This window comes from Sturnira hondurensis, unplaced genomic scaffold, assembly GCF_014824575.4.
Source record: "Sturnira hondurensis isolate 20B ecotype Veracruz unplaced genomic scaffold, ASM1482457v3 Scaffold0020237, whole genome shotgun sequence".
In the NCBI taxonomy this organism is placed as follows: Eukaryota; Metazoa; Chordata; class Mammalia; order Chiroptera; family Phyllostomidae; genus Sturnira; species Sturnira hondurensis.
In genome coordinates, this window is record NW_028092868.1 from 5,934,889 (window position 1) to 5,949,683 (window position 14,795).

General features: G+C 40.9%; 1 protein-coding gene across 3 annotated transcripts in view; it reads left to right on the top strand.

The window, feature by feature from the left end:
• ACSL3 (acyl-CoA synthetase long chain family member 3) overlaps positions 1-14,795 on the top strand; it is a 60,754-nt gene that overhangs the window by 17,379 nt on the left and 28,580 nt on the right. For all 3 annotated transcript variants that reach the window (XM_037029388.1, XM_037029389.1, XM_037029390.1), the window contains exon 3: positions 13,422-13,839. In XM_037029388.1, the coding sequence (XP_036885283.1) occupies positions 13,462-13,839 (378 nt within the window). In that variant the 5' untranslated portion in view covers positions 13,422-13,461. The remainder of the gene's footprint in view (positions 1-13,421; positions 13,840-14,795) is intronic.

Below are 14,795 nucleotides of genomic sequence, written 5' to 3' on the forward strand. Positions count from 1 at the left end.
TTCTGGTATCTGACTTTCCCTGACTGGCTTATTTCCCTTAGCATAATAATCTCCAGGTCCATCCATGCTGTTGCAAAGGGTAAGAGTTCCAATGCCGTATGATCTCATGTACATGTGGAATCTAAATGAAGAAAATAAACTGATGAACAAAGTCATGGAGACATGGAATAGGCTGACAGCTGTCGAGGGGGTGGGGGAGCGGAAGAAATTAGTCAAAGAACATTTGTACGGAGCCTGTGGATGTAGTCCGCAGTGCGTTGGAGGTGCTGGTGGGGACAGGCTGGCTGGAGGAGGGCAGAGGAGGGGAAATTGGGGGCATCTGTAATAGAGCCAGCAGTTTGTTTTAGGAAGCACATTCTGTCCGTGATACTAGGAACTCATATTTAAATACAAAGTTGACAAGATTTGACGGCCTCAGGACTTAACGTCACTCTTCGCGAAGGTCCGCATGCAGGTGGCCGTGCGGTAGCGGGAGACTCCTCAGAGGGTTTTCATTTGCCTGTGGTCATGGTCTGTATTAGAAGCTTGGGGGGAGGGGCAGCAGCCTGCTTGCTTGGTTAACAGAAACAGGTTTCTCAGAGTTGTGCCAAGTATTCTCTTAGCTTTTGAAGAAGGATTTCTTTCTTTCTTTTTTTTTGTGCCTTCTATTTTTAAAACACAATCTAATTTCTGAACTTTTAATGGAAAAGCTGCAGAGGCTGTAAAACTGGGCACACTGGAGAATGGAGGACAAGAGAGACATGACAAGTTTTTATCATGATAGCTTTGATTTTGATTTTGAAACCTGTTTCTTCAAAGAAGCCTTATTAGTGGTAAAATAATTGCGAGTTTATGGGAAGAAGAAAGTATTTAATGTAAAGAATTTAAAAGAAAAATAAAATTATTAAGATTATATGAATAAGATATAGTAGAAGACTAAGTATTGACTAAAGGGAACAATCACAAGTTTAAACCTTACTCTTAACTGTTTAATATTTGGGTAGTACAAATAATATGTTCGTTGTGAGGTAGGTTATTTATTCTGTAGTTACATGTATTTCCACGATATACTTAAACTTCGAATTAGGTATGTATTTGCTTTTTTTAACCTTTGTTGTGACTGACAGGGCAGATACAGTGAGATGGGCTGAGGAAAAGATAGGGAAGCATCCCAGGCCTCCTACTGAACAACTTGTAAGTCCTTTGAATTGAAAGAAAAGGTATGGCCTTAGATTGGATGGTCTCTGATGGACTCAGACTGCAAAATTATCCTAAGCGCTTGTAGCTCTTACTTATAAATGGAATAAGCATTTTTGAAGTTATCTTGAAAATTATAAATAAGATAACTTCAATCTCTTTACATCCTCAAAGGCTAAGTTTACCTGAAGAACTATTTTTTTCCTTCAAACACAGATACGATGCTCTCATTATAGGCACATTTACGTTGGCTGACAATATTTTGTATGTTTAAAACAATTATATTCAGCCTCTTTTTTTTTAAGATTTTATTTATCTTTAGAGGGGAAGGGAAGGGAAGGGGCGAGGCAGAGAAACATTAGTGTGGGGTTGCCTCTCTTGTGTCCCTTCTGGGACCTGGCCTGCAACCCAGGCATGTGCCCTGACTGGGAATCGAACCGCAATCCTTTGGTACACAGGCCTGCACTCAATCCACTGAGCTACACCAGCCAGGGATAGCCTCTGGTTTTTGAATTTTCTTTAATTTTTTTTAAATTTTAATATGGGAAAGAAAATAGGCAAATTTGAAAGTAAAATTGTTAATTCAACGAAAACAACCTTCACTTAAAAATTAGGCTGCCTGTTCAGTCTCCTAGGTATAGGTTCATTCTGTATTAATTACAGTACTTGGCTGGACTGAGTTGGAATTACTAAGACCCTCAGTACCAACTAGCCAGGAGGATGTCATTGTGCAATCTAATAGTTCATGAAATGTTTATGTAGTTAACTCTCATTAACCATTTTTAGGGGCTCATTGGAATACATAAACAGTACTAAGGGGGTGAGTAGTCTAGTTCACATTGTCTTGGTACAGTAAAGCCATTCAGTGGTTGGCTGGTTAGTATGAACTGATACACATGTCAGATGGTTGCACCAAGTAGGGCTCCTGTTCCACCGTTTGGCTAACGTTGTGGGTAGTGGTGACTGAACGTGCCATTCCCCTGTTCTTCAGTGAGTCAGCCCTGAGTAAAAAGCTCAACTCTGGCTTGGGAAGGTAAGTAGAGAGTAGAGTAGCATTAGGTTTTTCCATAGATGAGGAAGCTGAGGCACAGTGGCTCAGCACTTGAACTCAGTGTTGGGGGATGTGGGGGGGAGGGGTTTCCCTGGGAGGGGGTGGTTGGGGATACACCACGTGACTAGGTAGGTGAATGGACTGTGGAGCCACCTCTGAGTGCTTCCCTGTGTGGCACTAGGTCTTGGTGTGGGGTTGTTAAGGGTGGACACAAGACTAAAAACCCTGAGAGTTAGGAAGCCTGTGGTGGGTCATCTGTTTTAGATGTGTGGAGTCTGTAAGTTGAACTGGTTAAGTAGACTTGGTTCTGAGTTATGTTCCACATGTATTCTCTACCTTTGGGACAGGAATGGGATTTGGAAAGTGGGGTTCAACAGTTCTGTATCATAAAATCCCAGGACATGTAAATTTTACCCTGGGGTAAGGGACATGAGAAACAAAGATGCTTACTATATGAATTTTCTTAAAAATCAATTTGGAATCATCTGACTGAAGCTTATGGAGAAATACCCGGTAAACTGACTAGTTAAGTAGAGATGCTAAATGGAACAGTCCCAGATTCATATACAAGATGTGTTAAGTATCATTCTTTAATATTTTCCTTACTGTTACTGTATGAGGGACTTCATGGGTAGGTGTATGCTTTCAGCCTCCTGTGGCCTCTGAAGTCGTAAATGTATTAAACGTGAATAATAATGGTAGTGGGGAGATTTGAGTTTATTATTATAAGGCAAGAATTACATTCTGTATTAACTGTTTAATCCTCTTAATAATCTTATGATGTGGATATTATGCTCCACATTTTACAGATACGGAAGTTGAGGTTAGAAAGGTAATTTGTCTAAGGTGACATTCAGTAAGCAGTAGAGCTAAGTGTCAGACTCAGTCTGTTTGGCTCTAGGGCCTGAGCTCTCAGGAAGAGTCCACTTAAATTGACTTTGGTATCAGCAGGATATAAGAAATACAGGAAAACAAAATATTAGTATACATAGTTTTATATACACAACAAAATTTTAAGTATCGTTAAAGCATACATTGTGTTTATATAGAGTGCTTTCACCTACCTTCCTTATTTGTCCCTAACGGGGGTTTTATGAGGTACTCACTGTTATTACCCAAGTGTTACAGTGGACCTGAAGCTGGGGTGTTCAGGGACTAGTCCTGCGTGACATGGTGAGTAAGTGGAGGGGGCGCGTCAAACCCAGCGCTTATTGCTGTAGTTCTAAAAGGAGCAAGTTTATTGAGCATTTTTTATATGCAGTCAAACCAGTGTTGCAAGTAAAGAGGACCTTCAGTAGATCACATAAAGTACCTAAGCAAAGTAAGTACCTGTCAGCTTTGAAACTGTGCTCGAAACAGAACTTTGTACTCATTCCAGCTATACTAACTTGCATTTATAATGCTTTTGCATTTTTCCAAAGTCCTTTATATCTACTGCATTCCATTTTATCCTCACAGCAAATTTTGTGCATTAGATAAATGATGACAGATATGTGAAAATAAAGTACAGGAATGCCATTTCAAAGGAAAAGAGCAAACTTAACCACTGGTGGGGTTCAGGCTACAGTTTGCTTGCTTCCTCCGTGAGATTATTGACTGTAGGGTGATCAGGTTGTCCTAGTTTGGGACTTTCCTGGGTTTTGTAGTGAAAGTTCTGTGTCCTGGGGAGTCCCTCGGTCCCAGACAAACTGGAGTGGTTGTTCATTCTAATAACTTGCCACATGTGCTGATGGACTGGGTGTGGGAGTAGGGTAACCATATGGAAAATACAAAGCACTCATGCAAATCTGCGTCCCAGTCAGCATTGACTAATTTTTTGCTGTATGTCCCAAATATTGCATAGGACATGCATACTTTGAAATTTGTTCATTATTAGAAATTTACATTAAACTAGGCACCCTGTATTTTTATTTGTTAAATCTGGCGGCCCTAAGTAAGAGCAAAGGGAAATTCTGGTGTGTAAAAGTCCACGCTTTTTTGGTGAACACATTTATCTTTGTAAGGAAGCTCCACCTGCAGTTTACTTCTGTGGGGTCCGACTCTTGTCCTTTCAGCCACGTGGGCAGGATAGCTACCTGAGGTCAGAATGAATATGTGAAGCCACACTTTGCCTGGTATGTCAGATCTGGTCTCAGTGTGTTGGTTTGAAGCTGTTCTCCTTTACTTGTCAAACCGAATGCAGATCTGAGCCCATTTCATCTTTGTGGGACCAGTCTGTCAAAAACCAGCACATTCTCACAGACCACCCATATACTGTCTTCAGATCATATGTTGAAAAGTAATTTTGTTGTTGTTAAGATTCGAAGTGAAAAGGAAGTAAAGGCTTTACCCATTTGGTTCTTGAACCCATTATTCAGTTACCTTCTGTGAAGGTCACCTCGTCTGATTGGAAGATGTTTCAGGTTTTGAAATGGACCTTAGGAGTCTTTTCGTTGAATGCTTTTTTCTTTTTTAGAAGTAGGGGAGCTCTTCCTACCTCCCTACCTCCTAAAAGAGAGAGTGTATGTGTGTGTGAGGAAAAGTACTTTATACAGAAGAAAGAAGTGGGTTCTTTGGTTTATTTAAATCCTTATTCTCTGATGATTGTCGCTACTTTTAAATTGATCTGGGAGTCGTCCAAAGTGTTAGTAGAATAGATTTAGTTGAATTGCATCAACATTAATGGAGAGCAAATTATGAGGGAGTGACTTGGACAAGGTCTCATGGTAACTAGTGGCGCGGCAGAGACTAATGTCTCCGTGTGCGTGTGTGTTTGTGCACATACACATTAAAATTTCTGTTGTGTGTCAACCTGAAAGGGGTATAAATTTCCCTGTTTAATTTTCTGTTTTCTATTTGATTTTATGTAAACACCTAGCATTTGTGTGTGTGTGCTTTCTTTTGTTGTTTTAAGAACATCTGTCTTGGAAGTAGATTTTAAAAAAAAGGTGCCTGGATCAAGGGAGTCCGGGGACCATACTCGTGGTTCAAGGAGAATACTCTAGAGTTGTACTGTCATTTCAGCTATTATAATAAAAGGACTAAAAGGGGTTTAAAAGTTACAGTAGACAGCTGAAGATTACAGGAAGTTATTTAGCTCTGTTCAGTTGATTTTCAGTTTTTAATTTAAAATATTCATGGCAAGAACTTTCTGGCTTTTCTTCCTTCCTCCTCCATTTCTCTGTCCCAATATATGTCTTTATGGCCCAAACTTTATTTTCTGAGGTTAGAATAAATACAAGCTTCATATATAGTTTTCTTTAAAAAAAAAAAAGACCAAACTTATATCTTTATCAGATTTTCCAGTTGTGAATTGAAAATTTATCTAATCCAGATGGCACTATGACCCAGTCCTGTAATAGTGTCTTTAATTGATGTTCTGGTCCAGCATCTCTGGACCGTTTTTTTTTTTAAAGATTTTATTTATTTATCTTTAGAGGGGAAGGGAAGGAGAGAGGGAGAAAAATATCAATGCATGGTTGTCTCTCGTGCTGGGAACTGGCCTGCAACCCAGGCATGTGCCCTGACTGGGAATCAAACTGTGATCCTTTGGTTTGCTGTCCTGTGCTCAGTCCACTGAGCTACACCAGCCAGGGCTCTGGACCATGTTATTTGTTGTACAAAGGAAGAACTTACATGGATTAGTGGTCTTGATTTTCCAGCCGTGTACTCTAATTTTTATTCATAGAGAATTGATAGCTGTGGGATCAGAGTTGAAATCTTCAAGATTTTATAGATTGTATTAGTACTTAGGGTTTTAAAAAGGAAAAATTCTTTTTCTTTTTTTCAGTAAAAGGGAGAGTGAGAACCACTCCATTACATAGTACTGAGTTCTTATTAAACCCAGGCAAATAAAAATATTGCAGTGAAAATAAGAATATTCACTGAGAGTTTTCAAATTCTGGAGGGATTAAGTGGGGTAAAAAGATAAGTTTCAGTTGTGCTTATAAAGATATATCAATAATTCACCAGATTGCTCTAAGTCATACCTGGCTTAAGAGAAAAGGTTTCCTAATATCTGGAAAATAAAATATTAAAGAACCAGTACTATTTCAAATAAAAAGTCATAAAATTGTGATCATCCTTAAATTCAGTCTCAGTACGTCTTATTGATCTTAATCTTTTTATTCTATGAATCCAATTTTTCAGTTCTGCAAATCCTTACCCAGTTCAAAGGTATGATCTTAAAATTTGTCAGAAACCTGTTTTTAGCATATCAGAATCCTCTTCATGAATCTCTGAAGATAATATGTATTTGCAAAAAAGTACAAGTAATACAATGACTCTGTAAATGAGAGGCTTAAAATGACATGGTTCGAGATCTCTGATTGCATTGCAGTTGACAAAGAAATTTGCTTTTTTCTGCAACACAGCATTTTCAGATAACAACTAGAATTACATTCTGTAATTAATATTACATTCTGTCAAGATACTGTAGAGTATTAGAAATTTTATATAATTTCTGGAACCTTCATTTTTAACAATGTATTCTTACAAATACAATATTTATTCATTCATTTATTTATGTATGTATTTATTTTAGAGAGAGAGGAAGGTAGGGAGAAAGGGAGAGAAACATCGATGTGCCAGAGAAACACTGATGGGTTGCCTCTTGTGTGCCTACTACTGGGGACCTTTCCTGCAACTCAGGCATGTGCCCTGACTGGGAATCGAACCAGGTACCCTTTGATCCGCAGGCTGGCACTTGATCCACTGAGCCACACCAGCCAAGGCCAATTATTTCTTATTTGACAAAAATTTCCATGTAATTTAGCACATCAAATAGGCCTAATTAATTTTATTTTCCCTTTTATAAAGACAGAAGTGTCCTTTGAAATTTTTCAGAGATGTTTTAAAAGACATTTTTATTTATTGATTTTAGAGAAGGGGAGAAGGTGGGGGGAACACTGATTGGTGCTTCACCCATTTATGTGTTTGTTCATTGGCGGTTTCCTGTATGCGCTGCGTGGTTGGGGGAGTGAACCCCAAGTATCCGGATGGTGCTTTCACCGAGGGAACTCCCTGGCCAGGGCCAGGCATCTTCCTGAAAAATTTCAAAGTTATTTTCAGGCTAAAAACACAGTTTAATTTTTTATGGGGAGTTTGTCAAATATATCAGACTTTTAAAAATATTTGGTAAGATAGGATAGTAGGTCACTCTCACTGTGAATACTTAGTTCTTAATCATGGTGACAAAGACTTCACAGGCAAACACAGAAAGTTGAATAGTTATAAGTAAAATTTAGCTTTTTAAATATTAGGACGACTTGATTGACCAAAGTAATCAAAGACCTGATGATATATAGAGCACAGGAAATCGTTTTAATAAAGCACAGAATCTTTACTTTTTCTTTATGACGTCTTACTAAGAGCAAACCGAAAGGTAGCTCAGCTTCTCTGCTGGACTCTCCCTGAAAAGGACGACCATTCAGTGCTTGGCTGCTCACCACAGGTCGCATGACCCAGCTCCAGGTGAGGAAAGGCACCCAAGACAGGGCTGTAAACACCATCGGAACGCTGAGAACCCCCAAAGTTACCTTTCACAAAGTTGAACTCTTCTTTCCCAAAACCCGTTTCTCCCCGTCTTTCTCAGTAAATGACAGCCCTTTTTTTTTCTTTCAGTGTCTGAAGCCAAAATCCTTAGTCCCTTAGACTCTTCTTTCTCTCTTGCTGCACGTGAAGCTGCACTTTCAAAAACAGTCAGAATTGGGTCATTTCTCACTACTTCCTTTGTCCTTGCTCTGGTCCAAGCTGCTGTCACCTCCCATCCAATCCCGGCTCAGGCTCCCAACCAGTCTCCTTGCTTCCTCGGCACCCAGAGGCACCCTTTCCGTGGTAGGTCAGATGAGTTCATCCCTGTCAGCACAGTTCTCACGGCGGGCGGGGGGACCTTCAGCATTTGGCCCCCTCTTCCCGTACGCTCTCGGACCTTATCTCCTTTCTCTGTCTCCCGTCCTTCCCGGGCTCTGCTAGAATGGTCTTCTCCGAGATGCCCATGCCGGCCCTCTCTCACTGTCTGCTCCTAACATGCAAGATGCCTTTGCCTGATGCCCTACAAAGCGGCAGCCTCTCCCCTGTGGTATTCATTCTCTTTAGCCTGCTCTGTTAGGGCGCGTTGGTCTGTTTACCTCTCATGTTTGGGTCATGGCTGTGACTTGTTCTCTGGAAGAGTGCCTGGTGTGAAGTCTGTGTTTAGTGTTTGGGGAGTAAATGAATAGTTGAATTCTAGTTCATATGTGCTTAATATGTGCTTGCTTTTCTGCAGACAAGGATTCGGAACGTGGGTTTGCTGAGTGTGAGTGTGTTTTAAATATTGCCAGGTTGCTTCAGTGGATTTGGGGTATTGCAGTCTTTTACATGTCTGTGAAACTGTTGGATGGAAATTGGCAGGACTTCGGTTTAATCTCAGTTGCAAGTTAGGGAGAACAAATTGTCAGTATGTAGTAACCATCTGCATTTCCTCTTTTTTGGCTTCTCTGTACACAAGTCTTTGCCCAGTTTTCTGTTAATGAATTTTTTAATTTTTAGGAGCTTTTGTAGATTTTCTTACTTTTTTCCTGAATATTGTTTTCCTTTTGATATTTTAATTGTTTAATCACAAAAATGTTAAGGTTCAAAATTAATGTGGAAGAATAAATCTTTAAAGATTGATAGGGAAATTTTGAAAAGTGGATAGTGAGAGTCTTACCAGATATGTAAAGCAGTAACTTCTTAGGCATTAGTATACATAAAAATCACATGGATGCCATTTAAAAGTGAGCCTGCCACTTGAGTTTTTAACTTATAAGTATTGGGGAGGTGAGAGGAGGGGGTAAGACATGTCTGAGGGATCATCATTTTAAAGATTCTCTACTATGATTCTGATGCAATCGGTTCACGGTCGCAGCCGAGAAACACTGCTGCAGACCTGCCTGGTGCGGCATTAGCGCAGCAGTAGACCAAGGGACCCGAGAAACTAAGAGCATCCAGGAAACAGATCCAGGTGTGAGGGAGACCTTATTGAGGGTGACATTTTGGTTGAGAAAAGTGAGGCTTATTTAATAAATGGTTTCAGACAGTTCCTTTGAAAGATGAGCTTACACTGCATAGATAAATAAACTCCATGTGGTTAAAAAATATGCAAAGCCTATGAACAATATAGGTGACTATTAGTTTAGCTTGGGATGGAGGAGGCCTTCTTCACTATGGGAACCTAGAAGCTGTGAGAGAAAAGATTAGCAGCAGATTTAATTGTCCGACTTTACTTTCTGAAAGGTGATACTCATTCTAAGGTGTGACAACATCATAAAGTGCCTATGACTGGTTTCCTCCTTCTCCAGATTTTCCATACCCACTCCAGAAAGTAGGATGCAAAGATTTATTTAACTTAGTTTACGTAAGACGTGTTAGATGCACAAATGCCTTACGTGCATGTGTGGCTAGTGCACCTAAGTTGCATCTGATGCCGCTGAACATTTACTCCTTGGCTCTCCTTTCCTGTAGCGTTTGTGGCCCTGTCCTCTCAGGTTCTTACTGTCTTGTCTGGTCAGTGGGGTTTGCCTCCTCTCAGTCTTGGCAGTGATTTCCCTTTAAAGTTTTCTTTTTCTTTTTTCTTTTTTGGTCTTTTAATCACTGTGCTAAGACTATTCACATTTATTTACTTATTATTTTTATTCCTAATCCAAAAATATGTTTACTGATCTGAGAGAGAGACATCAGTTGGTTGTCTTGTGTACATGCCCTTACTGGGGATCAGACTGCAACCTACTTAGGTATGTGCCTTGACCAGGAATCGAACCCACAACCTTTTGGTGTACGAGTCTATGCTCTAGCTAACTGAACCACCTAGTCAGGGCCCCTTTAACGTTTTTCTGCCCTTGAACTTGATCTTGGAGATGTCCTAAAGGTTGTCACTGGGCACTCTCATTTTCCATCTCATTGTGACTCCAATATGTGTACTTCTAGCTCTGACCCCTTTTTAAATTTCAAACTTTATGTATTTGAATGACTCACTGGCATCTTAAACCCATTATTTTCAAGAGTTATATTCATCTCCTTTTTACCAACCATCTAACCACTGACCAAATGTTCTGTCTTGGTTGAAGGCACCACAGTATTTTTGTGTCTGTCACTGCCATTGTGGTCATTCGTGACTGGATTCCATCCAGGACTCAGGTATGTACAGAAGGCCCTGTGTATCACACAGGACGATTCCAGTCGTGGGGAAGGGCTGGAGCAATAGCTGCTGTAGGTGCCCTGCTCTGGGCCATTAGGCGTCGGGGAGTCCCCGCTGCTGGCTCCACGCCTCGCCCCTCCAGCTTCCTCACTGATCTAGGAGTGAAAGGTTTTTCACTTTTTTAAAAATCGAATTTCCTTTCCTTCAGTTTCTGCTGCTTTCAGGTTAGTTTTCCTCTGTATACAGTATTTTCTAAAACTATGCATCTGTGTACATTAGAGTCCGAATTAAGTTCCTTCCCCAGCCTCAAAGCCACAGCAATTGGACCTTTTCCGTTTGGGGCCTTAAACACCTGCCCTCATCTCCTCACCCCGACCCTGCTCTGCTGGGTGGCTGAGGACTTCCTGAGGCCCTCCTGCTTCTGGTCCGGGTCAGACTGTGCGGTGCCGTTTAGTCAAAATCTCTGTTCTTCTCTCCTCTTCCCCCTCAGCCTTAAAGATCCTAAGTTGCTAAGACTCAAAATTGTGGAACTAGCCTCTGCCTTTTCCTATACTGTTCCTCAAGTGCTGTTTATGCTCAGTGATCAGTACCTAGTTTGATTAGTTTTATAGTTTTAGCCCCTGTATGGTCCACTTGGAGTTAATTTTTTTGTGTGGTATAAAAAAGGGGTCTGTTGTTGTTGTTTTGCATCTGGATATGCAGTCGTTCAGCGTCATCTGTTGGAAATGCGAAGACCATTCTTTCACTGTTGAATTCTCGTGTCACGTTGCTGCAGGCCGGGTGTCCGCAGTGCGAGGGTTCGCTTCCAGGCCCTCAGCTCTGTGGTGCTGATCTGCACCAGTGCGGTCTGTTCTTCTGCCCGTGCCAGGTGGTTCTGGTCACTGCTGCTTTACAGTGAGTTTGGAATTCAACTTTGTTGTTTCTCAAGATGAAATTTTGTCCTTGCTACTGGAATTGTCATATGAATTTTAGTATTAGCTTATAGATTTCTGTACAAAGGCCAGCAAAATTTTGATAGGAGTTGTGTTGAATTTATGTATCAATTAGGGGAATGTTGACATTTTAACAATATTGTTTTACAAGCCACAAACAGGACACTTTTTTGTTTATTTACATCTTAGTATCTTTAAACAGTTTTCTGTGGTTTTTACAATACAAATTTGTACTGCTTATTGTAGCTAATCTTAAGTGTGGTAAATATTCTTTTCCTAACTTCATATTCTGAATATTCATTGCTAGTGCATAGAAATACAATGTATTTTTGTACACTCACCTTACATCCTGCAGCCTTTGTTGAATTCTTTGTTGTATTCGTTTTTTAGTGGGTTACTTAGGATTTTCTTTCTTTGTTTTTTTTTAGGGACATTTGAAAACCTTTTTTATTATGAAGAAAATTAACCATATAGAAAAGTAGAGAGAATAATATGACTCTCCACTTACTTGCTCCTGAGGTTTAACAATTATTAATATTTTGCCATATTTGATCTACATATTTTAACTGATGTGCCGTGATATAAAATTATAGACATCATGTGATGTTACCCCAAAGTAGTTCAGTGTGCATCTCTACTCTGCCATCTTGACTGGAGGGCCCCTAGGGTTTTCTGTATGTATAATACCATCTGTAGGTGAAGATACATTTCTGTGAAACGTCTTTCCCCTGGATCATTAAGGTGCATCTGTTCTTGCAGCTCCAACTTCCTGGAGGTGGCAGGGCCCTTTGTTTTCATTGTGCCCTTTTCCTCTACAGAAACCTTCAGTGGCTCCCCATGTCCTTCCTGGTAGAAACCCAGACTCTTCTGGACTCATCCTCCTGAGCACCACTCAACACACCGGCAGGACGCAGCGTGGTGGTGAACAGGGAGCAGTCGGGAGTCTGGGCTTCTCACCTGCTGTGCATGGGCAGATTTGCAGCTGTTTTTATCTTATGAAACTGTGGAGCTGGACTTTTAATTTTTTAAGCCTTATTTTAGTTCTTTGAACATATTATAATAGCCGTTCTGATGTTTTGTCTGTTAAATTTGACATTTGGGACCTCTGAAGGATGATTTCTGTTGCCTTTTCTCCCTATGTATATATGGGTCAAACTTTCCTGTATTTCCCTGCCTTGTAATTTTTTGGTTTAAGCTGGATATTCAGATGTTTTATAGCAATATGGAATTCTGATTCTGAATTCTGATTCTTTCCTCCCCTTTTCCACAGCCTGTCATCTTGCTGGTGTTTGCTTGCTTGTTTGTTTAGTAGTTATTGGCTGGCCTGTTGCAGTGAAGTTTATCTGTTCAGAGTGTGCATCCTCCGTTGCTCTGCAGAGGGCACAGCCTACTCTGCGTGCTATGCACAGTGGATTTGTCTACCTCTCTCAGTGACTGTGTGGGTTTCACGAGGGAAAGGACTTAGACTTTTGTTCACTGTTAAATTCCTTGTGCTTCCAGTTGTAGCTAACACATAGTAGACTCTCAGAAAATCTGAGAATGCAGTGTAAGATGACTGAAGTTGACTGCCTTCTTGCTTCACAGTTTAACAGCTTAAATTGAAGAATACCCAAAACCACTATGGGAAGTGAAGTTCACATTTGCTTACTCCAGTTGACTTGTTGCTGCCTAGAGCGAGGGAGTGGGGGCTCATGGGAAAGAACACAGAGATGGGCAGTAGCTGCTCTGGGCACGGGAGCGGGGAGCTTGGTGGGTATGCCAGGTGCTGCCGTCCTTAATGTAAAGAGACTGAAGAACTGGAAGTGGGCACAGTTTTGGTCTGCATTCTTCTGCAGGTCTTCCGGCTTGTTCTCTCCTCACCCCTGGGAAATGTTTGTGGGTACTGGGGGTTAGTTTGGAAAAGCTGCCTGTTCACAGAATGATGTGGAAACATTCTGTGGCGACTCCATTGTTAATAGGTGTGGTGCAAGTGAGCCTCTTAGAAACACCAGGCATTGACAGACTGCACTGGGGCCGGTATGCTAGCTGCTGCTTGATGGGAAAAAAGAGATTGCATCTGCCTGCCTAATAGGAAGAATCTTTCAGTAAAATGGTTTTGAACTAATATCTTTCCTTTTCTTCCTTCTAGATTCTTATGGAATTCTGTTAATCCTACTTTTTGAGCGCTTATGAATAACCACATATCTTCAACACCATCTACCATGAAGCTAAAACAGACCATCAACCCCATTCTTTTATATTTCATACATTTTGTAGTATTACTTTATACTATTATAACATATATTCCATGTTATTTTTTGTCCGAGTCAAGACAAGAAAAATCAAACCGAATTAAAGCAAAGCCTGTCAATTCGAAACCCGGATCTGCATACAGATCTGTTAACAGTTTGAGTGGCTTGGCCTCAGTGTTATACCCTGGATGTGATACTCTAGATAAAGTTTTTATGTATGCAAAAAACAAATTTAAGGACAAAAGACTCTTGGGAACCCGAGAAGTTTTAAATGAGGAAGATGAAGTACAGCCAAATGGAAAAATTTTTAAAAAGGTAAGGTGATGTTTCATTGTCTTTGAATTGTTTCTGTAAAATGTACTTTTAGAAGTGGCGGCAAGGGACAGGCCTGGCCTGCTTCTGCTGGATTTGATGCCGTGACAGGAGAAACAGAGTGGGATGGGATAGACTGTGTTCTTACCTCTTTTGTACTTTCCAGCACTGAATTGTCCTGAATTTTCACAAAGATGTTGAGAACACCCCCTGGTGTGGGGCACTTCTGAATCTGAATGTCCGGCAGGGCTTGGAAGAGAATGTCTAGGGCAGTTTGGGGTATATAACCCAGAACTCCTGGCAGTTACAAAAGCACCTGTGTGTGCTTGAGATCTCTCTGGCTTTTAGGGTGGGTGGGAACCCCCGTTTCTGATTGTGATGTAGTCTCCTTTGGAACTTACAGTGTCTTGGTTCCTTGGTTGTGGCAGTTGCGGGAGTTTTCAGAATGTCTTTTCACAAACACGAAGCACCTGCCCTTGCCGATTTGAAGTCAGGTCCGACATCCTCTGGGGCAGCGCGACGCAGTGGGTGGGAGCCCAGACTCCGCAGCCAGACTGCATATGGGTTTGCATCTTGGCTGGTTTACTTAGTAGCTGTGTGACAGTTAAAAATTTGCCTGTTTTTTTTTACTGGTAATGTAGGGATAATGATCGTTGCTGATGTTCATTAGCACTTCTTCTAGCCAGGCTGTTGTAAGAGCTTTGCATATATCAACTTAGTTAAGACTTACAATAGCTGAATGAGTCCTTACCATTATAGACGACCACAGGGAGGTACAGGCAGGCTGGGTAACCTATCCAAGGACATTATAGTTGCAGGTGGTGAAGCTGGAAGTGGAACCCAGGCTGTCTCCCTCCATCCCCTTTAAACTAATCCCCACTCTCACAGTGCTGGAGAGGATTAAGTGAATGTGTCACACATGCACGCACACAGTGTGCTTACAGCAGTTTGTGGCATCT